The sequence below is a fragment of the Hakea prostrata genome, chromosome 1 (genome assembly GCF_041222555.1).
Source record: "Hakea prostrata isolate BN-2017 chromosome 1, UWA_Hpros_2, whole genome shotgun sequence".
NCBI classification, from domain to species: Eukaryota; Viridiplantae; Streptophyta; class Magnoliopsida; order Proteales; family Proteaceae; genus Hakea; species Hakea prostrata.
The window spans coordinates 53222049-53248096 of record NC_142600.1 but is presented as its reverse complement, the minus strand read 5'-3'; the positions used below and the strand labels follow the sequence as shown (position 1 = coordinate 53248096).

General features: G+C 42.2%; 3 protein-coding genes across 4 annotated transcripts; all 3 read left to right on the top strand.

Moving 5' to 3' along the window:
- The first annotated feature begins 8689 nt into the window (after positions 1–8689).
- On the top strand, positions 8690–10344 carry LOC149029135 (uncharacterized). The gene has a single exon (XM_089140524.1). The coding sequence runs from the start codon at positions 9207–9209 to the stop codon at positions 10278–10280; it is 1074 nt and encodes a 357-aa protein (XP_088996650.1). The 5' UTR covers positions 8690–9206; the 3' UTR covers positions 10281–10344.
- A 51-nt stretch (positions 10345–10395) lies between these two features.
- On the top strand, positions 10396–12807 carry LOC149029134 (UPF0496 protein At3g19330-like). 2 transcript variants are annotated; one of them, XM_089140516.1, is made up of 3 exons: positions 10396–10603; positions 10720–10829; positions 10926–12807. In XM_089140516.1, the coding sequence occupies exons 2-3, from the start codon at positions 10730–10732 to the stop codon at positions 11999–12001; spliced, it is 1176 nt and encodes a 391-aa protein (XP_088996642.1). In that variant the 5' UTR covers positions 10396–10603; positions 10720–10729; the 3' UTR covers positions 12002–12807. The 2 variants fall into 2 exon arrangements, with proteins under 2 accessions (XP_088996642.1, XP_088996633.1); XM_089140507.1 differs by having other exon boundaries at positions 10706–10829.
- Positions 12808–15038: 2231 nt separating this feature from the next.
- LOC149029133 (uncharacterized) lies at positions 15039–15620 on the top strand. The gene has a single exon (XM_089142229.1). The coding sequence runs from the start codon at positions 15039–15041 to the stop codon at positions 15618–15620; it is 582 nt and encodes a 193-aa protein (XP_088998355.1).
- The last annotated feature ends 10428 nt before the right edge of the window (positions 15621–26048 follow it).

Below are 26048 nucleotides of genomic sequence, written 5' to 3'. Positions count from 1 at the left end.
CGAAAGCGGACGACAAAGGTTCAAATTCCAGACAGGAAGAATGAAACCTACGAAGACAACGAACCGCTTTTAAAACTCCCGCACGAGTGTTCGGGAATCTGAACGATCGAGATTGATTCAAAATCAACGATCAAGATTGAAAGACGTTTTGAAAGTTTGAACTCACGAATCCGAAATAGGCGTTCGGAAACCGTCGCTTGGATGACGTGAGCCACGACAGATCAACTGCAACGGAGACATGTGGCCTTACACTCACAACGCTTGAGGAAAAGTGACCACCGCATTAAATGTGATATGACATTTAATGAAGCACGCAGAGATCATCACCTGACGACGAACCCAGTTAAAACCAAGCCCTCGGGATCGACCAAACGCTTGGTCTGGGGGGCTCGTGATATGGAGAGTTTATGATCAGACCGGGTTCATACCTGGTCCGACCCTCGACCCCGGTCGAGTGGGAGAAAACCGAATCGCTCCCGAACGAACCGGATCCAGAAGATGGCTTGCCAAAGAAGATAGATTATTCGGCTGCAAGCGTGCCCTAATCTTACTTATGGATTAGGGTAATCACCCTGATGACAGCAGACTCAAATTGACGGCTGCGGATAATCATCATCAAAGGGATAACTATCGCATAACCTAACGGTTATCTCAGGAGTCCTCTACTAGCCCAAACTAGTAGAAGTTTATCCTTCAACGGATCTTACTAATGAGATCCAACGACTACCCGAAGAAGGCTCGAGTGCATCCAACGAAGGAGATTCGAAGGTACACTCTATATAAACCTCACTACTATACAAGGTGAGGGACGGATCAATCGATCAAGGAGAATACTATCTGAGACTCAGGTTCAGATCCATACTGATAGACCTAAACTATCAGCGTCCTGCTATCTAGATCACCTTTCCCGTTTCTTCATTCATTAGCTTTGTGCTTCTAGCAGAGCCGTTTGTGATTAAGTTCATCAACTGACTTAGCCTTCGGAGGTGGACTCCCGACCCCAGCGGTCGGGCCACATCTGACGCTTTTGTTTTGCAGGACACTACGTGGAGATCCAAGGGCTGAGCAGATTTTGGACGCATCAGTAACCTTCTTCAATAATCTTCTCTCCTCCCCCCATTCCTGCTTCTATCTACCCCTCCATATTCTTAATTTAGGATTTACTTTCAGCATTTATTTATTGTTCTCCCTTCCCCTGGGTCCTTGATCAGAGATGCCTACAGTCGTGCTTCTCTTTGATTAAGGTTTTCCTTTTCTTTTATTACTCTATTATTTATTTTATGTTATTTACTTTCAGTATTTATTTATTGTTCTCCCTTCCCCTGGGTCCTTGATCAGAGATGTCTACAGTCGTGCCTCTCTTTGGTTAAGGTTTCCCTTTCCTTTTATTGCTTTAATTATTTCTTTCTGCAATTTCTTTTTCTCTAATATCCTTTCCCCCGATCGGTGGACTGTAAGCTACGGCAAAGGGTCCACGGTCAAAGTCATTATAATTATACTCCCCTTTCCTAGATCCAGAGCTGACACTCGAATGTCTTCCCTTTTATTTTTATTTATTTATTATTCACATTTTTTTCTCCCTTTATTAATTATGCATTGATTATGTTTGCTTTAATTTTCGTTTCAATTCGATTGCTTAGTTTAATTAAGTAATTAACAAATTTGAATCATTGCACTCTCGCATTATCATTAAGAAGTTAATTTTAAAGTGGCATATCTCCTTGAGATCGACCTATTAGCTACATGATACCGTGCGCTTGCAGTTACTTTTAATTTCACGAACATTACTCGTTCAAATTCCTCAAGTATTTTATTCAAACCCTCTTCTTTCTCATTTCACCACTTCACTTTACTGTTTTCGTGAACTATTGTTGTATCTGTGATTACGCTTCTATTTGCAAGTTTTTGCTCTTCCAAGTTTCAAAGTTCAAAGAAATCCTCTTTTGTTCACAAGTGTTATCTTCTTAGTTATTCTCTGTTTTTCTTTTTTTCTTTTCTCTCATTCAGGGCTCTGTCTTTAGTTCTAGTAGAACCTTAGTTTCTTCATTTCCCCCTCATGTTTTGCTAGTTGTGTGAAACACAGCCCTAACCTTTAGCAATGGGGATTCATGGGCGCTAAAGACAGGTAACCAACCCGTGAGAGGATAGGAATCACATTGTGGGGGCCATTTATTGGTAGGGTTGCATATGAATAGACTTGGGCTCACGTGAGAGCTTCCCGTTTACCATATGTGGATAACAAATAGGGTTGATGAGTCCGTAGTCAGGGACTATGAGGACTCTAGTGTGAAGGATGCCGGAAAGGATCGCCAGGGGCGAGGAATGGACGTACCTGGATCTAACTTGATGTAACTAAGTAGGAGACTTGCATTCGGCTAGGCTTTGACCCTGACATGCGCCAGTACTTAGACCAATGGTGATGTGAGAAAGTGGTGACTTAACCCCCAGCCATGGAATGTCCCGAGGGATGCCGGACCCACTACCAAAAGGCGTTGTGTGATGAGACCTTCGTAAATAAGTACGGTGCTATGACTTAAAGCATGTCTGCCAATAGAGACCAGCATACATAGAGTTAAAATCATATTGCATCATGTGTTTCATATCATATAAGCATTTTACTTTGCTTTGAAATCCTACTATTTATGTTGTTATGGATTAACTGCCTTATTGAGTTTCTTTGAAATTCACTCCTTTTGTACAATATCTTTGTTAGACTACTCTATAGGTACTGATGACTACGAAGGTCAATATGAGGAAGCACAAGCTGAAGAGGCGTACTACACGCAAGGTGCTGGCAATCATGAAGATTACATTGAGGATTCCTTAAGTGGTTTTGCTTGTTACTAGAATTAGCCCTAATGTGGAGTGGGAACGTCTGAGCGTCATTGATGAAGTCTATGTTTATGAAGACGTTCTCTATAAAGTAGAAAGACTTTAGTTTAGTTTGTTACATCTTTCTTTCTTATCTTAGAACCGGATGTAATCTTTCTTTTGACTTGCGATCTACTTTCCGCTGGTTGTAGAGTGGGATTCCGCCTCACTTTACTTATTGATCTAGACATTTTGATTGTTTTTCATACTCTGATGATATATGATTTATTCTTTCCTTATTTGGATCTTTTGGATTATACTTGGTACATCGATTATTTATGTTCATGATTATGTTATTGTCTATGTGGGAGGTTGATTACCTCGATACTTGATCTTCGGGGCTGTGGATCACACACTCGGGTATGCCAGGTAGGGTACCGGCTGGGTGGATGTGACAGAGTGGTATGAGAGCCCAAAGTTCAAGGAAATCCTAATCACAGAAAACAATAATGGAACATTCCTGAGTCATAGATTTGAGATGACTCATCTACTCTTAGAAGTGAATAATAGAACACTTGGATTAGAAACTTAACCAACAGCGCTAGGCACAGGGGAAGTCTCAGAGGAAACCCTACTATCTTCCATTACTAAAAGATCTGACTGTGGTTCACAGAGAAAAGAAACCTGGAGACAGAAAGTAAATTTTGCAAAGGGATCAATAAACTTACTGAATCACTGAGGCAGAGAGCTCGAGAACGAGAGAATCGTAAAGGCGTGAAGAGGACGACGAGGTTTCAAAATTCCAGACAAGAAGAATGAAACCTACGAAGACAACGAACCGCTTTTAAGCACCCGCACGAGTGTTCGAGGACGTGAACGATCGAGATTAATTCGGCATCAACGATCAAGATTTGAAGACGGTTTGAAAGTTTGAACTCACGAATCCAAAACAGGCATTCAGAAACCGTCGTTTTGATTGCGTCAGCCACGATAGTTTCGACTGCAAGAGGATGCATGGTGGCACCCTCACAATGCTCAAGGAAAAAGCGACACAACTGCATTAAATGTGAAATGACATTTAATGGGTTATGCAAAGACTATTACTTGATGAAGAACCCAGTTAAAAACCAAGCCCTTGGGATCGACCGAACGCTTGGTCTGGGGGGCTCATGATATGGAGAAAATATGATCGAACTTGGTTCATTCTTGGTTCGACCCTCGACTCCGGTCGAGACAAAGGGAATCAACTCGCTTCCAAGCGAGCAGGGTTCAGGAGGTAGCTTGCTGAGGAAGAAAACTAAATCAGCCACAAGCACGCCCTAATCCGATACTTTTGGAGAAGGTTAATTAACCTAATGATGGCTAGCAGAGTTCGGTGGCTGTCACTCATCGCTATCATATGGATAACCACCAGATAACAGTCGGGTTATCCTAGGAGTCCTCTACTAGTCCAAACTAGTAGAAGTCTATCACTCAACGGATCTATCTATTAAGACCCAACGACTATCCGAAGAAGGCTCAAATACATCCAACGAAGAAGATTCGAAGGTACACTCTATATAAGACATCAACCTACCCACAAGGTGGGGACGGACGAAAGCACTCAGATGCTTACTATCTGAATCGTATTCTTGTTATTCATTCCTTAGCTCTGTGCTCTAGCAGAGCCGTTTGTGATTAAGTTTATCAACTGACTTAGCCTTCGGAGGTGGACTCCCGATCCCAACGGTCGGGCCACATCTGACGCTTTATTTTGCAGGTCATTCTAAGGAGATCTAAGGGCTGAGCAGATTTTGGACACATCATCTGCCAATAGAGACCAACATACATACATAGAGTTAGAAGCATGTTGCATTCATTGTTTCATATCATTGCATATATGTTTGTTTGCGAATGCATGTGAAGATGCTTATTGTGTTTGGATTACTTGCTAAGTTCTTTTGAGCTTACCCTTCGGGTGACTTGTTTTAGATGACATTGCAGGTACGAAAGAGAACCCGTGCCACGGTACGGAGGACCTTTCTATACATGGTATAGCTCCGGAAGTCCTTGGACAAGTTAATGAATAGCGAGGCAGCCAACTCTCAGATTTGGATTGCATTGATGGCTCCCATTGATGGCAGCCAGCATCGTCTTATTCGCCGATGGGATAATGCGCTAGATGCTGATCTGAAGCTTCAAGAGCATAACCTAAAGGTGAAGAAGAAGAAGAGCCGACTGAAGATGTTGATTAGACTTATCTTGTTTCTTCTAGACTTTTATTTTACTTGCATTAGCTTAGGGCTTTGCTATAGATTTCGATCTACCTTTCGCATATGTTTGTGGAGTATATTTCCGCTATACTCCACAGTTGTCTTTTGATTTGGTATCTTGTTATTCCGCACTCTGATATTCTTAGTGATCCTTCTGAGATCATTTCTTGAATTTTATTATTAACTTATTAGAATACAATGATTTGTTCTTGCTTTTGATTATGTTATTGTGCTAAATGGATATGACCGTTCCTAAACGTGATCTTTTGGGTTGTGGATCACTCCCCCGGGTAACCCAGATACAGTATAAGCTGAGTGGATTTGGCAGGATGTGATAGTAGTTCTAGTTGCTTTCAATTCTTCCAGTCCTAATTCCTTATAAACATGGTAAGGCAAAAGATTCACACTTGCACCAAGATCAAGTAAAGCATGTTCAATGTGTGTATTGCCTATGATACAAGCTATGGTAGGGCTCCCTGGATCCTTATACTTGGCTGCTACAGGTTGAGTAATTATGAAACTAATGTTACCTGTCAAGAATGCCTTTTTGGGAATGCTAATGATTCTTTTATGAATGCATAAATCTTTCAACACTTTTGCATAGGCGGGGGATCTAAGATATGACATCTAAAAGAGGGATATTTACTTCTAACTTTTTGAAGACATCAAAAAATTTCTCCATAGTTGCAATCTTCTTCTTATTAACTAGACGACTAGGATAAAGAGCCTTAGGAACATAAGGACTCTCATTTGAAATTTGCTCTTTTCTCATAATTTCTGATAGTGGTTCACCAAACTTAGGTACTACTAAAGCAATTGCCTCATCCTCAACTTCTATGGGTTCCTCATACAAACTTTTATTAGGAGATACTTGAACATTCTCCTCATCACAGTGGTCACTAATCTCTCTCTTTTCATTAATATGTGACTCACCTATTAAATACCCTTTCCCACTTCTCAATGCAAACACATAATTAATTGAAGCTAAAGAAGAATGGGAGGATTCAACTTGGTTGACTTGATTTGGTGGGCTTTGTTAAATTTGAATCCTAGGATTTAACTTAGGTTGGCTAGGCATTTTACATTTTTCTCGCTCAGACAAAGCACTTGCAAGAGAAAAACGAATCTTAAAGCTTGAAACTTGAACTAGAAACTTGAATTTGAATTGCATTACATAGAAAAATTAAACCTAAACATTCAATCTAAAAATTTAAATCTCATAAATGCAAGCAAAGAAAACTAGAGAAAGCCTAAATAAATTGAAGAGAGAAGAAAGAATGCTTTTACTAAGCTCTAAAAACACCTCTCCTTTAATGGAGTATGCTCTCCTTTTATAGAGTTTACATGGGATATGAATCTTGACAGAATTTGAATCAAACTCAGGGTTTCTATCTGACTCAACCAATTAGGGTTTGACGTACTAATCGGACTGACTTAGAGAGATCAAATGTATAATTCCACCGTTGGATTTCAGGATCCAGAAGTCCTGAAGCTCTTCTCCAAAAATCAGCTTGATCGGACTACACCGGATGACCGTTCGATGAAGGACTTGATCGAAATTGAACAGAGACATTCAAAAATGGGTTTTTTCCTTCTTCCTTATCCGAATATAATTCTTTTTCCTCTTTTTCTTTCTTTAATCAAATCACAAATAGGAAATAAGATATTGAGGTATGCAAGGACTCTTTCTCCATTTGGACTCTCTCAATAATATCTCTGTAGATTTGATTGATAATTTATAATCTCAGCCGTAGATCAAATTTGCCTTCTTTATCTCTTAAATATTTTGGAGTTGGCCCATAATCACATCTCTAGCCCATCATGCTCCAGATTAGGCCCATTTTTGCATTTGAGAATTTGAATGGACCTCTTGACGTGTAAAATTGCATGATTCATACCCAAAACTCCAAATATTTGCTTAAATATTGAAAAGTCCTCAAATCTGCAAAAACAACATAAAACCCAAGGTAGCTCCACTCTAAGTGTGTAAAATGCATGCTTTATGCCCTAAGATTTCACACATAAATGTGCATGTCAAATCAATTGATGAGGATGAACGACGGTTCGGGTATCACTTTTCAATGGATGGGATCAATTGAAGATCAATGCCTGGATACGCGAGACGGTTTGAGAAAAAGTGTAATAATGGCGTTTGAATATTGTAGGCACGTGGCAGCAAGCGATGCACAGGGGTGGCTCGATGAACGTATTGTTGCATTGTAAAGTAATAAATGCAAAGTTTCAAAAACGAGAGGACATTTAACCTTTTGGCTGATGATCGAGAAGATAAGCAAAGCAATCGGTCCCGAGGACTCACCTTGATCACTTAGCCTAGGGGGCTCATGATGAGGAGAAAATAAGGCGGGACCGGGTTCAAACATGGTCGGGCCGATGACCTCCGATTTGACAAACTCGATGATCAAACCATCAAGTGACGTGAAGAAGGGACTTGAACATTTATAGAAGGTAGTACAATCCCTGAAGATTCAGAATGGACGATCGTGTTCTAAAAGGTAACTAACACTAGTAAGGAATGAATAATCGTGCCAAAGAGGGTAACTACCATTATCTCTAAAAGAGAGTTAAAACACTAGGATCGGATGGCTACAAAAGAAGATAATGAACGAATCCAACGGTCGAGAATAAAAGGTAAATCCTATATAAACTAAAGGGTCACACACAAACAAAAGTAACTTAATCGTTTCCCTCCATTATCGTATTCAATTAAGCTCTACAACTAGCCAGAGCTTTGTGGTGATCCATTAGCCACCCAACTGCGCGGTCGGACCACATCTAAAGTCTATCTTGTAGGAATTTGAGGGCTAAACCATTTTTGGACGCATCACAATGAATTTTGGTGCAATCAGATAACCTAATAGGTATCTCCTATCTTTAAGGCAGTAGGGTGAATCTGTAATTAGGTGTTAACCATGTCCTCAATGCCATGACTCAACTCATTGATAGTGTTAATTCATGTATTTTCCAGCAAGTACAAAGGATGTATAATTCATGTACTTTCCCTTCTCTAGTTACTTGGCATTCTTCCACTTAGGTGTTTTATACCGTATTCTATATATTTTTACTTTTTTTGGATAGAAATATATTTTTACTTAATATCCAAAAAAAATATATAAATTCAGAATTAGTATTGATAACAATCTAATCCATCAATTTTTTTTCTTTCTTTTTGCTAGAAGTCTAGAATATCCATTAAAATGAATTTGCCTTGATATATATTTGTCTCAATAAAAAACCTATAAAAATCCAGGTTTTATTGGACCGATATTATTAATAAACGAATATAAATATGGATCAGTGAATTTCCAAAACATCCAAGAAAAATCCCAAAAGTACCAATTATATCCCCCAACTCAACCCAAGGAAATCGTCAGATCAATCTCTTTTTGTGTAGAAATATCATAGAAGAACAAATTAAGTCCAAGGTGGTTTTTTTGGTGGCCTTAGTGGGTGAGACACCACGCCCTAGCTTTGCTCAATTTCTCATGGACCCTTCTGCAGCACTTGTTCTGTTTTTTTTGCATTTGAACAGACCAAAGAAGGCCATTGACCAAAGAGAAGGCTCATAAATCTATCGCCTTTCTGATCTTATTCGGGTCCAGCACAGTACATCAAGTCATTTACTTTGGGCGGTGGAATTAGAATTTCTGTCAAAATTTCGGATCTTACGGCCGAAATTTCTGCTTCATGCTAATGCGCTGTATCCAAGTTTTTTCGTCTCATCAGTCGTCACGACAGTAGCGGAAGAGTAAATGAGACCTGCAAGACTGTAAGATCATTTACGAACCGCGTGTGTTCAATTAAATCAAAAACCCCACTTCCTTGGCCTTTCATCCTTGAATTCCTACCTCTCTTCCTCTCGGATTAAATAAATATCTCAAAGCCGATCGACAAGAACACCTTAGCTTTCCCCTAAAGAAAGAACCAAAATTTTTTTTGGGGTCATTCGTCGTTTCTGAATCTTCTTGTAGCAGAGAAATCTGAGAAGGAAATGGCACGGGGCCTGGGCCAGGAGCCAGGACCTGGCTCGGGTTCCTCTGATGTGGGTTTCTGAAAGGAAACGATAAGGGAAACATGGTTGAGGACAAAGAGAATATCAGAATTGGGTGGATTTAGGAAGCATAGATGAGGTGTAAGAGACACCCTTTCGACCCCAGCAGTGGCGTTGGCATATGCGCTTCTTGTCTTCGTGAACGCCTCTTTGCAATCATCGCTGCCCAAGCTCGTCAACAAGCTCTAGCTCAAGCTCAAGCTCAAGCACAAGCAGAAGCCGACGCTGAAGATCGTCGGAAATCTAACGCCCGCCGCCCACCTCCGCTTGTCTTCCCTCGTTCTGTCTCTCCTTACATCTATAGCCGCTCTGCAAGCGATCCTTCTGTGGAATTCAATCCCAATCACCACCATAACAAACTCGATCAGCGATTCTACAGCACCCCTCAGGTGGGTTCCACGTCTAACTTCTCCACCACCATCGGCATCGGCGGCGCCACTCCCAAGAAGAAGCGCAATCAGTTTTCGATCCTCAAATATCTGTTAGGTAAATTCAGATCGGAAGATTCAAATCCGCATCCCACAAACTCTAGAACTTTTAGAGTCTCCAAGTCTTCCTTAACTACTACATCTTCATCGTCTTCACCGATGTCCTCGCAAAATTCGTTCACAAATTTCTTTCCCAGTCACCGTAAGAAACTATCTTCACCGCTGTCGTCGCAAAATTCGTTCTCAAGTTTCCTCCCCAGTCACCGTAAGAAACTATCTCGTCTTTTCACCTTCAATGAAACTCGCAGCGGCAGAGGCCACCGACCGCCAGGGAGAAGAGATCGAGGAATTTCACCAGAGAGAACAACCGCTGCAGGCGAATTATGCGGCGATTACGACGACACCAGCAGCTACTCATCAAAATCCTCACCACGGGGGCTTCAGGCTCAACGGACGCCACCACATGCGACACCGACAAGGTCTCGACGGCGAGGCCATCATAGTAGAAATGTTTCAGGTTTGGCTGTTTGTTTTAGCCCATTGGTGAGACCAAGCCCAAGTAGACACCCTCGGAATGTGGGAATCTCCGGTGAAATTGGGTTCTCAAGTGAAGTTCGAGGTTCAAGTAAGCCGCATTTCCCTTCTGCTCCTTCTTTCTGCAAGAACAGATCGAAAAAACTTGCAGACATTGGAAGGTACAACAACGGTTACAAATCTTGATGTTTGATGATAATTGGTTTGTGATAGAAAACTTTTCTTTTTGGGACGGTTTTGACCTTGTAATTCTCAGGTTTTTTTTTTTTTTTTTTTTTTTTTCACTTCTTATAAAGTTATAATGTTGCACGCAACCACAGCTGCTGGTTCAGCTTTACTGTTTTTTGTACTGTCTTGTTCAGAAAAATTAAATAGCCATTACTGGAGTTGAATTCTCTCAGTTTCTCCTTCTCTCTCTTCCTCTCTCATCAGTTTCTGTGTAAAATTTCAAGATCCAAAAGATGGGAAAGTGCTAAATTTGAGTCGTGGGGCCTGATGGCTAATATTTGGTGAGAGCTTAATTTAATGATTATTTCTTTACTTAATCCTAGATTTTTATCTTTTTCTCTTAATCGTTAAATCCTAGCTGGGATTGAACCTCCAACCATCAGAGTCAATTCTGCAGAACAGGCGTTATGAATTGTTGTTTTGCCCTAAAATCATCAGCACCGGCAGCGGCTGCGACAGGGACGGCAGTAGTAAATTCGCCATCTATAGAATCATCATCTTCCATAGGTAACTCTGCTTTCGTTTTATTGCTGTGCTACAGTATTTGTTTGTGTTTTTCCACTTTATGGTGGAATTTATATTCGTGATGATTGGGTGGTGCAGGGACTGAAACCACCGAGAGTTGTCGAGAGGAGACACCGGCATCGTCGTCGAGGTCGACTACCCAATTCTCACCTACTTTCGACCTCACTCGTGAGTATACTTCCGCACTCCAGACTAATTCGTACAAAGAGATTTGGTCAAAAATTCATCAAATCCACCATCATAGTGTCGAATTGAGTACTCCAGATTTGTTGTCGCAGTTTCTCCAACCAAACCGATCGTCGGTTGAAGAAGCCCTCCGCGACGCCACCACACCCGGCAACGTCACTCGCCTCGCCTGTGCTTCCTTCGATTACAGCGAACACGCCTCTAATCTCTGCCTATGCCTTCATCAGAGTATTGATCGTGCCAGATCCCTCTACGGCCCAATTCACGACCTTCTTGAGCTTCTTCCTATCGACTTGGATCTAATTCCACTTAACCAGCAACAATGCTACAGGGCGTTCGATGTTTTCCTTGAATTCGAGTCCCTCGACAACCCTTTCCCTAACCCATATTCGAATCCTAACATCTTTAACGACATGCGTCACTGCTTTGCTCAGATGAAGGTACAGCTCGACGTGAACCTCCACAAATCCCGCAAGAAGGTGCGTCTCTGTCGCGGGGCCACCACTGGTTCTGCACTTTGCCTCATTGGGTTGACGGTAGGTGTGGCCGCAACTGCTGTCGCCATTGCTACGCATGCTCTGGTCGCGATCGTGGCTGCTGGGCCCCTTTCAGCTTTCTTACCCACTCACTTCACCAAGAGAGAACTCCACCATGTTGCACAGCTTGAAGCTGCTGCCAAGGGTACTTACGTTATCAACAATGACCTCGACACCATTGATCGTCTTGTAGCGCGCTTGCACGCTGCTGTGGAGAGTGACAGACTTATAATCCGTTTGGGCTTAGAGCGTGGAAGGGATAAGTATCCCATTCAGGAGATAGTCAAACAGCTCCGCAAGAATCAACCCAACCTGCTCCATCAGCTTAGAGACCTCGAGGAGCACATCTGTCTTTGTTGTTGCACAGTTAACAGAGCCAGATCTCTCCTTGTTCGAGAGATTCATCTCCAGCAGACCCGTAATCTTCACTAACGTAGCCGACTCCAAGCATTCTTCCATCGTGTAGTTCATTTGGGCATTTTCACAAACAGTTGCGAGGCAAGCTTCTTCCCCATCCCCTACTGAGAAACCAACAGACCAGACATTTTCTATTTCAGTGGCAATATGGGCTGGACCCTTGAGCCCAAGAATCTGAAACGCTTGATTCCTAGCCCAAAGCAAGATTGGTTGGTTGCGTCTTGCGTGCATTGCGAAATAGGGTTTGTATGGATGCGGCTGGTACGGAAGCCGCGGTTGGTTCACTTTTTCCTTTTCTCTGGAAAACTGGAATCTTTATTCTGTCGGAGTGAGGGACCTTTACTTAATGTACAATCTTCTACTGGTCCAGTTTCCAATGGTGACACATTGAGCAAAAGCCGGCACCAAGAATGTTTGTGGAAAAGGTAGGAAAAGGGGAGAGTAAACCAACCGCCTTCCATAACCATGTTTGAATGTAGCTTTTGTTTAGGTAATTTAATTAAAAATTGTGTGGTCCAACCGTTCTATAATATTCGGAATTTAAAAAAAAAATCCATATCTCTATATGCAAATAAGGGTGTCAATCAATACGGTGTTGGTAATTCGGTACGGTATCAACTTTGAATACCTAGAACCAGAACTGTACCGTACATAATTTTAATGGTACGGTACGGTTTTGGTATTCGCAAAAACGGTCCGGTACGGTTTTGGTATAAAATCGTGATACGAGGAAAATTGTACCGAACCCATGGACCGGGTTCATAATCATCAGCCAGGTTAGACCGGTAACGGGGACCCACCAAACCCTAATTAAATGATCATAAAGGCGCCGCATTTTGGTTATCAATCCGGTAAGATCTCCCAAACCTTGCAGTAGACGAAGCTGACTTGTAGAAAACAACTACCGGCAAAGCGGTGAGGGAATCGTGCCGCAATTGGTAACTACCTGTGTTCCCGAATATCTAGAAGGAAACCCTACAATCGGATGGCCACTAACAGAGATCGAGACTTTACTTAACGATCGAGAATTGGAAGTAAAATCTATATAAAAAAGTGATTTATTCACTCAAGAGTTATCTGAATCGTTTCCAATTTATGCATTCATTATTATGCTCTACAACTTGCCAGAGCCTTGGTGATTAGTTCAGTAACTGACTTAAGCTTTGGAGGTGGCCTCCCGACCCCCACGGTCGGGCCACATCTAACTCTCTTTTACAGGCCATCGTCAAGGATTCTGGAGGCTTGAAATTTTCTGGACGCATCATTTGGCGCCGTCTGTGGGAAACACTTCAAGAAGTCATAGAAACAAGATCAGCAGCAGGAACAGCGGCTCAGCGAATCGCTACCAATCCACCACTCCTTGGGGAGAATCATCCGTCAAATGTTCCCCAAGGAAGCCAACTCCCAAAAGCGCATGGGGATGGAGTTGATGGACCTGAACATCAAAACCATCCGAATCCTCTTCAGCAACAAATGGACCAAATGCAGGTCCAATTCCTAAAGATGCAGGATATGATCTGCACTCTAGTTAGACAGTGCAATTTCTGTCGAAAGGGAAGGACAACCAGTTGAAGGCCAGAATTTTGGCCCAAACGCTCAAAAAGACCTTCTATGTCGAGCCTGGGATTTGAGGGTTGGCGAACTTCCAAGGAGGGGCGATCGGTACGACAGGCCGCAGGCCAGTTGAACGACTCTTGGACGAGGTTGCCAAGGGGAGTGCGTACTCATTCTCCAACATCCAAATGTTCGGAAAGGGTGACCGTTCGGACGGAGGATGGGCGATCCTTTCACATCGGCCGAGAGCTAGCCAACATAAACCAAAGGTTGGGGCAACTCTCCCGAGGGCGAAAAACTGAAGATATATATTCAGTTATTCGGAAGACTCCTTTCTTGATACTATTGTCCTGTTCGTGTTTCCACATAATTTTAGGCTTCCTACTTTCACGGCGTTTGATGGTTCGGGAGACCCTACTGCCCATATTAGCTATTATCAGCAAACCATGGCGGTAGCTGGAAACTATGATGAAATTCTTTGCAGGGTGCTCGCCTCTTCCTTAACTGGGGCAGCTCAAAAATGGTTTTCGAACTTCCTTCGGGAAAAATCAATGATTTCGACGACCTTGCCTGCAAGTTTATCGGGCGTTTCCAGAGTGGTATCCAGATCAAGAAAACGGAGGAAACACTCTTTACAATCAAGCAGGGAGCAAATGAATCGATTCGGGAATACCTGAAGAGATTTAACAAAGTTACCATGGAAATAGAGAATTTGGATGAACAAGTGGCGAAAACCGCTCTCTTTACGGGGTTAACCAATCGAAAACTATTGGAATATCTACTTCAGGATATGCCATCCACCTATGTTGAATTAGTGCAAAGATGCCAAAAGCAGAAAGAAGTAACAGAGATACTCGATGCACGGCAAGGAGAATCTAAGACAGCAACCAAGGAGCAAAGGGTCCCCGAGAAAAGTCAAAAACAAAAGCAACCTACTCAGGACCGTGATCGGACAAGAAAGCCACGTCCGGCGTGGAGAAGATGATCACCCGATCAAGACAAATATACACCATTAAATACTCCCCGATCGGAGATATTGATGCAGATAAAAAATCGAGACATTTTGAAGTGGCCGCCTAAGATAGTTGGGAAGACGGGAGAAAAGAATATGGAGAGATATTGCCGATTCCACAAAGACTTTGGGCACTACACTAATGACTGTAGGCACCTCAAGGCAGATATTGAAAGATTGATCAATCAAGGTCATCTTACAAGTCTTTTGAAAGTTCGGGAGGACGAGAAGAGAATGACGAATGAAAAAAGGGATCGTTCGCCAAGCAAGGAGCGTCGAGTCAAGGTTCCAAAATCTTAAAAAGGCAAGGAATTGGCAGGATTTAGTAGATTCCCAATCCTCACTATATTCGGGGGACACAGACCTGAGTCCCTGAGAAAGCTAAAGGCAAAATCAAGATTTGTGGGATTAGAAGAATCCCAAAAAAGAAAGAAAGTGGAGGAAGTTCCCATCACGTTCGGTGAAGAAGATGAGCGAGGTATGAGCATGCCTCATGATGATGCAATAGTTATTAAAGTAGAAATCGGGCGATGGGAGATACACAGAGTCCTGGTAGACTCGGGATCTTCGACTGATCTTCTTTCTTATGAAGCTTTCCAGAAGCTAAATCTTGAGGAAGATCTAATGAAGCCATCATCAACGCATCTCTATGGATTCACAGGTTCGTTTGCCATAGCTGAGGGATCGGTTCAGTTAGATCTTTTGATAGAAAATTTTCCGAAAGAATCTACCATTCGGGTTACTTTTCTGGTGGTTCGGGATCTTCCTGCCTACAATATGATCCTCAGTAGGCCTTCGTTGACAAAGCAAGGCACTATAGTTTCGCCAAAACATATGAAGATAAAGTTTCCTACTGACACTGGGATCAGGCAAGTAGTTTCAGATCAAAAACTCTCCCGACAGTGTTATGTGGCTTATCTAAAGGATAAGGAAAGACCAGAAAAAGCCACGGCCTTACCAATTGAGGTAAGAGATGATCGGAATGAAGATACCATGCAAAGGCCCGAACCAGTGGAGAAAATAGAACAAACCTGCTTACAGATGGGACTTTGCTTGGTCAACAAGTGATATGCCAGGAATTGATCGAGCCATAGCCGAACACAAGCTTTGGATCAATTCAGAGGTCAAGCTCGTAATTCAGAGGAGACGGAACTTCTCAATCGAAAAACATGAGGCTATTAGAGGGGAGGTCGAAAAACTGAAGAAGTCTGGTTTCATCGAAGCCATCGAGTGCCCAACGTGGTTGGCTAATGTCGTAATGGTAAAAAAGTCTAATGGGAAATGGATGTGTACTGATTACACATACCTCAACAAAGTATGCCCGAAGGACTATTATCCTTTACCGCATATAGATCTTTTGATTGACGCAATGGCTGATTATGAAACATTAAGTTTCATGGATGCTTATTCGGGATATAACCAAATCCTGATGAACAAGAAGGATGAAAGACTCACGGCTTTCATGACGGACAGGGAGAGTTATTTTTACAAAGTTATGCCATTTGGTTTGAAGAATGTGGGAGCCACATACCAGAGAGCTGTAAACAAGATATTTAGTGATCTGATCGGAAAAAACATGGAGGTATACGTCAATGACATGTTAGTGAGAAGCCTTCAGAGGGCTGGGCACATTGCAGATCCTAAGGAAGTTTTCTCTGTTTTGAGAAAATATCAGATGAAGCTAAATCCGGAGAAATGCGCCTTCAGAGTATCTTTAGGGAAATTCCTGGGATTTATGGTTTCCCAAAGAGCAATTGAGGCAAACCATGTAAAGATACAAGCTTTGATCGATATGGATCCCCCAAAGACCGTTCGTGATATTCAGTGCTTAACCGAACGAATAGCAACCTTGACCCGATTCATATCACAATCAGGAGAAAGGTGCTTACCTTTCTTCAAAGCCCTTAAGGATTTGAAGGGAAGCAAAGAAGCTCGATAGACGGACAAATGTCAAAAGGCATTCGAGGAATTGAAGAAGAGACTCGGGCAGCCACCATTGCTTTCTCGGCTTGAGAAGGGTGAAATTTTACAAGTATATTTAGCATCATCACAGTCAGCCATGAGTGCTATCCTCATTCGGGAAAAAGAGAAAAACAATGGCCCATTTACTATGTCAGCTATGTGCTATTGGATTCCGAAACCAGATATTCGACGATTGAGGAGCAAGCATTGGCGCTTATGGTAGCAGCCCGAAAGTTGAGACTGTACATTCAAGCTCATTCGATCAAGGTACTGACTAATCTCCCCTTGAAAAAGGTCATGTTCAAACCTGATCTATAGGGAAGGATGGTAGCATGGTCGGTCGAGTTAGGGGAGTTTCAGGTGGATTTTAAGCCCCGAACAGCCATAAAAGCACATGTTTTGGCTGATTTTATGGTGGAATCTACAGCCCCGATCGAGGAAGAAAAGGAACCTATCATACCAAGCATGTGGCACATATATGTCGATGATTCTAGCAATAAATTTGGTTCGGGAGCGGGAATTTTGTTAAAAAGTCCAAGAGGTTTCCTGATTCGGTATGCTTTGAGGTTCAAATTCATGGCGGGTAACAACGAAGTAGAGTATGAAGCTTTCGTTGCAGGACTTAGGCTCGCCAAAGCTTTGGCAGTAGCTGAAGCGACAGTATACAGTGATTCTCAACTTATTGTCAATCAGATAGAAGGAGAATACGGAATAAAAGAACCTCGCTTACAGCAGTACCAAGAGCTGATCAGGAATCTAAGGAAGGAATTCAAAGAAACAAAGGTATGTCAAATCCCCGAAAGGAGAATTCAGTAGCAAATGAACTCTCGAGGTTGGCAAACGCTAAGGAAAAAAACTTAGGACCATCGGTCTATATAGAGGAGCTGAACTTCCCGAGCGCTAAGGTCGACCCCATTTTGTACATAAAAAGCGACAAATGCTAGATGGACCCCATTATTGAATATATTTAGGATAACAAGTTACCTGAGGATCTAAAAGAAGCACGATCGATAAGAGTTTGTGCGGCAAGATTCACCATTCAACAAGGCAGGCTATATCGAAAGTCTTTTGCGGGGCCTTTACTCAGATGTGTTGGTCCCGAAGGAGCCAAAACTGCGTTGACTGAGGGTATCTGCGGAGCACACATGGGTGGACAAGCCTTAGCGCACAAAATCCTCCGTCTTGGGTTATATTGGCCCAAGTTGGAAGAAGATTCATTGAAATACGTTCGGTCTTGCAATCAATGCCAGATACATTCGAACGTGCCAAAGCAGCCTGCTACAACACTCACTTCAATTCTAAACCCCATCCCGTTTGCAATGTGAGGGATAGACTTGATGGGAAAATTCCCCACAGCAACAGGAAGAAAGGAATGCCTGATCGTAGCAATCGATTACTTCACAAAGTGGGTAGAGGCAACTCCTTTGGCATCGATCACAGAAAAACAAATGGAGAAGTTCGTGCTAGAGTCGATCATCCACAAATTCGGAATTCCAAAGATACTGGTGACTGATCACGGAACTCAGTTCGATAATCTCCAATTTGAACTCTTTTGCAATACTTATATGATCAATCACCGAATGTTGTCTGTTGCATATCCTCAAAGTAATGGTCAAGTAGAAGTGACAAGCCGAACGCTAATGGATGAAATCAAGAAGAGACTAGAAGACAACAAATCCTTATGGACAGAAGAACTACCGAACGTCCTTTGTGCATATCGAACAACAGTCTGCACACCTACTGGAGAAACTCCATTCAAATTAACATATGGTGCGAAGCACTTGCACTTGGTCGAGATAATGGCAGCAACCATTCTGGAAAGAGAGTTCGAAGAACAAGCCAACAAAGAAGGTTTATTAGACAGCCTGGAATTATTGGATGAAGTTAGGGCAAGAGTAGTCGCTCGAACCCAACAATATCATCGAAGAATAGCCTCTCACTACAACGCTCGAGTAAGACATCAATAGTTCCGAGCAGGAGATTTGGTTCTAAGGAACACTCTTGCCTCGGACCCACACCATCAACGAAAGTTGGACCCAACATGGGAAGGACCATATATGATAATCAAGCAAGTAGGATCAGGAGCTTATAAATTGAAAGATCCGGCAACTGAACGTGCATTAGATCGATTGTGGAACGCGAAGCATTTGAAGAAATATTTCTCTTGAAGATTGTCAAACACCTTTTTTATTGAAGATTGTTAATCAATCTTGATCAATTTGATCTATAATTACTTAATGCATAATACTGGTTTTACTTCCTGATATGTCCAACATCTGCTCAGCCCTTAGATCACGGATGAATGACCTGCAAAAGCAATCGTCAGATGTGGCCCAACAGCGGGGGTCGAGAGTCCACCTCTGAAGGCTAAGTCAGTTGATGAACTGATCATAAAAGGCTCTGCTTGAGTACATAGCAAATGTATGAATACGAATATAAGGAATATGATTCAGATACCTCTCTTGTACGTAGGTCATGTCTTATACAGTGTTTACCTTCGAATCTCCTTCATTGGATTTACTTGAACCTTCTTCGGGTGGCCGTCCGATCTTAATGATTAGATCTGTTGATAATAGATCTGTTCGTTGGTGGGATAATGAATAACTACACAATCATATCGTGGCAGTTATCTGAGTAAGCACGATCGTTTGCTCCCCTAAGTGCCGTTAAGCGTCTCTCCTTGACGATTCGTCCACTCTGATTATTACGGAATTGGGTGTGCCTGTTGACTGAGTCAGGTTTCTTCCCAACAAGCTATCTTTAAACCCGGCCTGCTTGGATGTGAGTCGGTCCATTTTTTCCTGACCAGAGTCGAGGGTCGAACCAAGGGCGGACCTGGTTCGATAATTATATTTCCCGTATCACAAGCCCCCCAGACCAAGCATTCGGGCGATTCCGAGGGCTTGGTTTGAACTGGTCTCGTTAATCAAATGATAGTTTTGAATGATCCTTCGCTTATTAATTGTCGAATAGCATTTAATGCTGCTGCATCACTTTTTCCCTCGAGTTTCGCGAATGCCTTCATTTTTCATGGGGGTGATGCCACGTGTCCTTTGCAGCCGAAATCATCATTGCACACGAAATCAAAACAACGGTTTACAAAACGTCTGTTCTAATTCGATTTGTTCAAACTTTTTTGAAATGTCTCTCGATCATGATTGTCGATCCTGAAGTTATCCTGATCGTACACGTCCTCGATTATCTATGTGCATAAAAGTTGTCCGTTGTCTTCGTGTGTTTCATTCTCTTTGTCTGGAGTTTGAAACTTCGTCGTTCTCCTTGCGCCCTAATAGTCTTCTTGCTTTCACGCTCTCTGCTTCGGTGAATCAGTAAGTTCACTGACTCTTTTGTATCCTTTATTTGTCTCGCTCTTTCTTTTTTTGCCTTCTTTGCAGTGCCTCCCCAAGTTAACCCAGAGAACCTTCGGGTCAAGGCGGCCAAGGCAGTTGTAGCTGCAGAACAACGATATCCTCTGGCACTGATGACAGATGAGATAGCTGCTATGCCTCCTCCAGACCCTTCTTACAAGGGTATAAGGAATTTGAAACCAATGGTTGAAGCTTCTGGGAGAGGGAAGAAGCCAATTGTAGATGAGGCAAAAGTCCCCTCTCCAGCCCGAACCAAGAGGAAGCATGTCCCAACCGAAGCCTTTGTCCCGAAGAAATCTCAGAAGAGTCAAGATTCTGAGGAGATCTTCGTTCCACAGTGGACGCTAAGCATGTTGGATCGGGTCACACAAGATCATGAAAAAGCTGTTGAGTGGAGCTCTCTTAGCTTGATGCCAGCCGATTGTCAAGCTCTTGAATCTTTGAGTGATGATACGCTCGTTCGTTTCTCAACAAGGTATTGTATTTCCTTGATCTTCTGTCACTTGCTTTGTAATCCTTTCTAGTATTTCTTAATAATTGTCTATTTCCTCAGGACTATTGTGGTGAGCTTCTACCAGCATATCGAAGCTTTGAACCGGATTGGTCGTAATGGTTCCCTACTTCAAAGTTGTGAAGAGCAGTTGGCGAAGGTGAATTCCGAAGTGGATCAGTTGAAGAAGGAAGCTGGAAGAAGGAAGCTGTAGTGTTGAGGGAGGAAAATGACAAAGTCAACAACACCTTGAAGAAGGAACTTGACTTGTCTATTAGTCGCATAGGAGCTTTGGAGCGTGAAGTGAAGAAACAGACAATGTACGCCTCCGAATGCATGGAATGGGTTGAAATTTTGGGCCTTGACAATGATTGTCTTAAGAAGGTGATCGTTCCCTGCAAACCCGAACATCTTTCCCAAGATCTTCGGAGAAACTACATTCGGAAGTACCTGAACAGCGTCCCCTTCAGCGAACTAATGACTCCGTACAACCTTCAAGCCTACCGAGCGGGACAAAATGATGTCTGGAAGGCTATCCTTGAGCAAACCCTACTTTTGATATGGCTCCTTTTCAGGGTGTTTGCCACAAAGAAGTCTTCGAAAAGCTCGAGTTGCCTTTCCTAGATTAGGCTCATGGAGAAGAGGATCCTCGGGAAGAGGTGGCGAATCATTGAGAAACTCCTCAATGTTCGTGGATCCTTCTGCAAAGCCCATTAAAGAAAAATAGAAAACTGTTTCTCTTTTCCTTTTTATTTTTTTTATTTTTTTATATTTTTGTAAGGGTTGGCCCCCTATGGCCCTTGGCGATGAAATGAATTTTACTTTCTTTTTCTCGAACTCTCGCAATATTTGTTGTGACGAACTGGTAGAACTTTCTTCATACTTAGAGAATTTTCTCTTTTCCTTCTTTCAGAATCACGTTCGAGAACTAAACTTTTTTCTGAAGTAACCTTATTCCTTGGTCAAAGTTGACATTTGGGAACCTCAGAGGGGTTGACGTTCAGGATCCTTAGGATACATCCATGCCTCTGGGTTGATTTGGTTCAATCTGAATCCCCTGTGACTTACTTGAAGCGTTTTTCTCCAAGTTGCACCCACTTTATGACGAAAATCAAACGTTTCCTTCGTATTTGTGTATAAAGTTGTCCTTCCCAAGAAATTGAAAATATTCTTGTCATTTAATACTGGTGCAACGGTTGGTTTTTTGCTGCGCATTCTCGTATCAGGTGCATATTGCTCCACGTGGAGGCTTGGGACGAACTTAGCTCTTAAATTTCGAATTTGAAACATCCTTATCTCCTGACCGTTGATCCTAGATTTGTTTTTGGAAATTCAAACCGTCCCTCGTTCATGACCCTTGATTCGTACAAGCCATAAACCGTCGCCTCACCCCCTGTGGCTATTTAAACCCCTCAGGGGTGCTTCAACTTGCTTTCATCCTTTGTAGGAGCAGTTGTTTATCTGATTACTTTCTCTTCGCCTTCGTTCATTAACGAAACTTGTCTTCATCCTTTGTTGCCTTTGCATTCCTATCCTCTAATGATACCCTGAACAGAACTTGAAAAAGTAAGTTTTCTCATTTTTTTTCTATCTGGTTTGTTGGCCTTCTCCTCCCTGAATAAATTCCATGTAGTATACTTGGGGGTTATTCATTTCGGAAGCTCTTTGCTGGAAACTCCTTTTTTGATATCTGAACTTCAGACATCTAGGGTTTCTTCTTCTTTTTTTTTTTTTTTTTTTTTTTTTTTTGTGTTGGCTGATCTCTTGAACTGACGACGTTTGTCTTTCCTTGTAGTGCCTCCAAGAGTTAACTTGGATGTTGTTAAGGCAAAATCTACTAAGAAGACTACTCCTGTGAAACCCAGCCCTAACCTTGACCCGGAAACCTTGTTATTTGTAGGTCCAGTGACCCGAAGTAAAGTAAGAAGTCAGCTTTGGGCCATCCCAGTGGAGGACTTGGTGTCTGGCTTTGAATCCATGAAAGTTGATGATGAGGTTCTATTTATGGAAACTGAATCTTGATGAAGATCGGATTAGTTGATGGACTTGGAGTGCTCTCTATCATGGTTTGAAGGCATTTCTACCTATTAGGTAAGTCACTTGATATGTGTGCAAAACCCCTTTAGGATTGGATTTGATCTGGGTCTTCAATTCCCTGTTTAGGAGTTGTTTGAACCGATTGGTCGATCGATTGGTCGACTGGACCAGTCGACCAATCCACTCGACCAATGGGTTCTGTCTTTGGCAATTAGGTCTTGCTTGCTCTATTTAAGTCCAATCTCGAGTCTACTTCGTATTTTCTGCCTCCAAACTCTTTGGAACGAACCAAAGACCTCTGCAAGTCATCTCCCTTGCATCCTTGGTGTTTATCTTGACGGATCTTCGTCAAAACTCTTCCTCTTGCATCAAAGGTATGTCTACACTCTCTTCTTCACCTCCATCTCTGTTTTTCTTTCCTTTTTGAGTTGAGACAGTAGAGGAGATGCTGCATTCTCTGTTGCAAACATCTCTGGACTTGTCTCTCATGATCTTCCTAAGGATTGATGGCTAATGCAATGATCATGGTTAAGATCATTGCAAGCTTTTGAAGGAATCATGATCAAATCATGATCTTGTCTTTGTTCATCTTTTGATTTAAATTCTGATCTTCTTAGATCTACTATACTGATCATGTTAGTAGTCAATTGCTGTGTTTTCTTTACATGATCCATGATCTATCAATCTCTAGTTGTTTCTCTTCTACCATACCATGCTTTCTTCATGAATCATGATAGTTACATCTATGGTAGGTTTTGTTTCCTTATTTAGATTTTTGCTCTTAGGTCTATTTTCTTGAAGATCTAAGTATGCCTTCCTTGATATCTTTATCCGAATCAATGATTCATTCTCCTATTGTTCTTGTCTATGATTTCTATCTTGAATTCTTCAAGAACCATGATTGATCTAATTATGGTAACTTTTTGTTTCCTAATTTGTATCTTGAAGGCTTGATTCGATTAGTGTTTTGAGGTCCCCTATATGTTAGGATACTACTAATGTAGTTTACCCCTTGTTTAGTACCCTTTTGAACCACCAAATTCGGATCTTATATATTAAAACTCTGATTTTGTAGGCCACTGTCTTCATTGGTCGACTGGGGCAGTAGACCAATCCAATCGACCAATGAGTACAGCAACTCCAGATTTGGTCTGTTTTGGATGTTTTGATATCTTTTCTGTTAGGGATCTTTCCTAATATGTTGTATACACTTGTTTAGGACCTTCTTCTCAAGTTTGTCAAGATCTTACTTGATTTCTTAGGATTCCTTTGCAAGTTATAAAAGGTAAGGATGGTTACTTCTTTAACAACATAAATTGCATATCTTAGTTTCTATATTTGAATCTTGTTAATTTATTTCTTTAATTAGATTCTTATAATGTTATACTACTGTGGTACTGTCTTGATATCAGTAGCATTACTTATTTATATAGAATTGACTCATGTATGATTTACTTACCAGTTATATACAAGTTGATTGTAATTATTGATTTCTTTCCATGTATGAAGTTACCATATATGTGATGTTATGAATTGATGCTTGTGTATGCTTAAGTATGGTTTGGAAAGGAGAGGTGTCCTTTTGACACTTCTGTCCTTGGACTACTACGGGAATATTATGGGATGTTTCCGGAGATGCCCTCTGGACACCTTCCTAAACTGTTGGATGACATATTTAGGACTATCTAGTAGTGTTTGGCTAGGATGTCCCGTTATGTCAGACCCTAATCGGAGGGGTATTGAGACCGAACGACCCGTGGTAGCAATGGGGATTCATGGGCGCTCAAGACCGGTAACCAACCCGTGAGAGGACAGGAATCACATTGTGGGGGCCATTTATTGGTAGGGTTGCATATGGTTAGACTTGGGCTCACGGGCGCTTAAGACCGGTAACCAACCCGTGAGAGGACGTGAGAGCTTCCCGTTTACCATATGTGGATAACCAATAGGGTTGATGAGTCCGTAGTCGGGGACTATGAGGACTCTAGTGTGAAGGATACCGGAAAGGATCGTCAGGGACGAGGAATGGACGTATCTGGATCTGACTTGATGTAACTAAGTAGAAGACTTGCATTTGGCTAGGCTTAACCCTGACATGCGCCGGTACTTAGACCAATGGTGATGTGAGAGAGTGGTGACCTATACCCCCAGCCATGGAATGTCCCGAGGGATGCCGGACCCATTACCAACTGATGATGAGTGATTGAGACTTTCCTAAAGAAGTACGGTGCTATGACTTAAAGCATGTCTGCCAATAGAGACCAGCATATATAGAGTTAGATTCATACATTCATTGTTTGTCTCATACCATATTGCATTTGTGTTTGTTTTGTAATCCTGCCATTTATGTTATTATGGATTTAACTGCCTTACTGAGTTTCTTTGAAACTCATTCCTTTATTGTACAATGTTTGTTAGACTAATCTACAGGTTCTGAATATCATGACTGCTCGTATGAAGAAGTGCAAGGAGAAGAGGCATATCTCCAGGAAGGTGATTGCGGTTACGACAATTACACTGAAGATCCCGCGAGTGGTTATGCTCCGTACGATGCTTAGTCTGACCATAGAGTGGAAGCACCCTTGTGCCATTTATGAGATTTATACTTATAGGGATATTGTCTATAAGATTGAGAACAATTTAGTTACCTATTGTACCTGCTATTGGGATTAGATTCTATCCTGTTTATTCTCTTTTAGAACTACTTTTCCGCTGGTTGTAGAGTGGGATTTCGCCTCACTTTACTTATCTGATTTAGACACTCTGATTATATTTAGTACTCTGATTTATATATGATTCATTCTTTCCTTATTTGGATCTATGGTTTATCTTTCGCACATCGATTATTATTGTTCATGATTATGTTATTGTTTATGTGGGAGGTTGATTACTCGATACCTGATCTTCGGGCTGTGGATCACACTCTCGGGTATGCCAGTTAGGGTACCGGCTGGGAGGATGTGACAACTCCAGTGGTGAAAAAGGTTGTTCAGCGTGAAGAGGTTGCTGTTGCTGAAGTTCAGATTCCCACAGCCTTTGCTGATGCCTCGTTGGCATCTTCTTCCATGATGGAGACCGTTCGGTCTGCTATGGAAGATGTAGTTCCTTCAGCTGTCGTCCGCGCCTCCGAAATCCCATCTGGTGCCTCGTTGGCATCTTCCTCCATGCCTTCAACGGTCATGGATGCGACACGGATACTGCTCCTCCGAGGGTGGAGGAGGTTTTCCAGAAGGCCGAGTAAGATTCATCCTGTCTCTGCTCTCTAAGTACTCGGACATCCTCCGTGACCTGTGTCAACTGAGCCTTCATCCTCTCCTATCTACTGTACATCTGCTCCTGTCTGACCTCCATCCTCTCCAGAATGGAAGTCATAGTAAGCATCTTAGCATACAAGTCTAGTGTCTCTGGAGCTGCATGTGAAGGGCTTCCGACCTCAAAGTGTGATGATGCGGGAATCTCACAATGACTTGGATCAGCCTCATGCATCTTGTGTCATCTCCTGCCTTGTCATCAGTATCTAGACCAGCATCTCCCTCATCCTCTGAATCCTCATTGTCATCCTCATCCTCATCATCCTCCACACCCGGAGATCTCTCTGCATGACTAAGCTGCATCTAACTAATAGTCCTTGTCCCGATG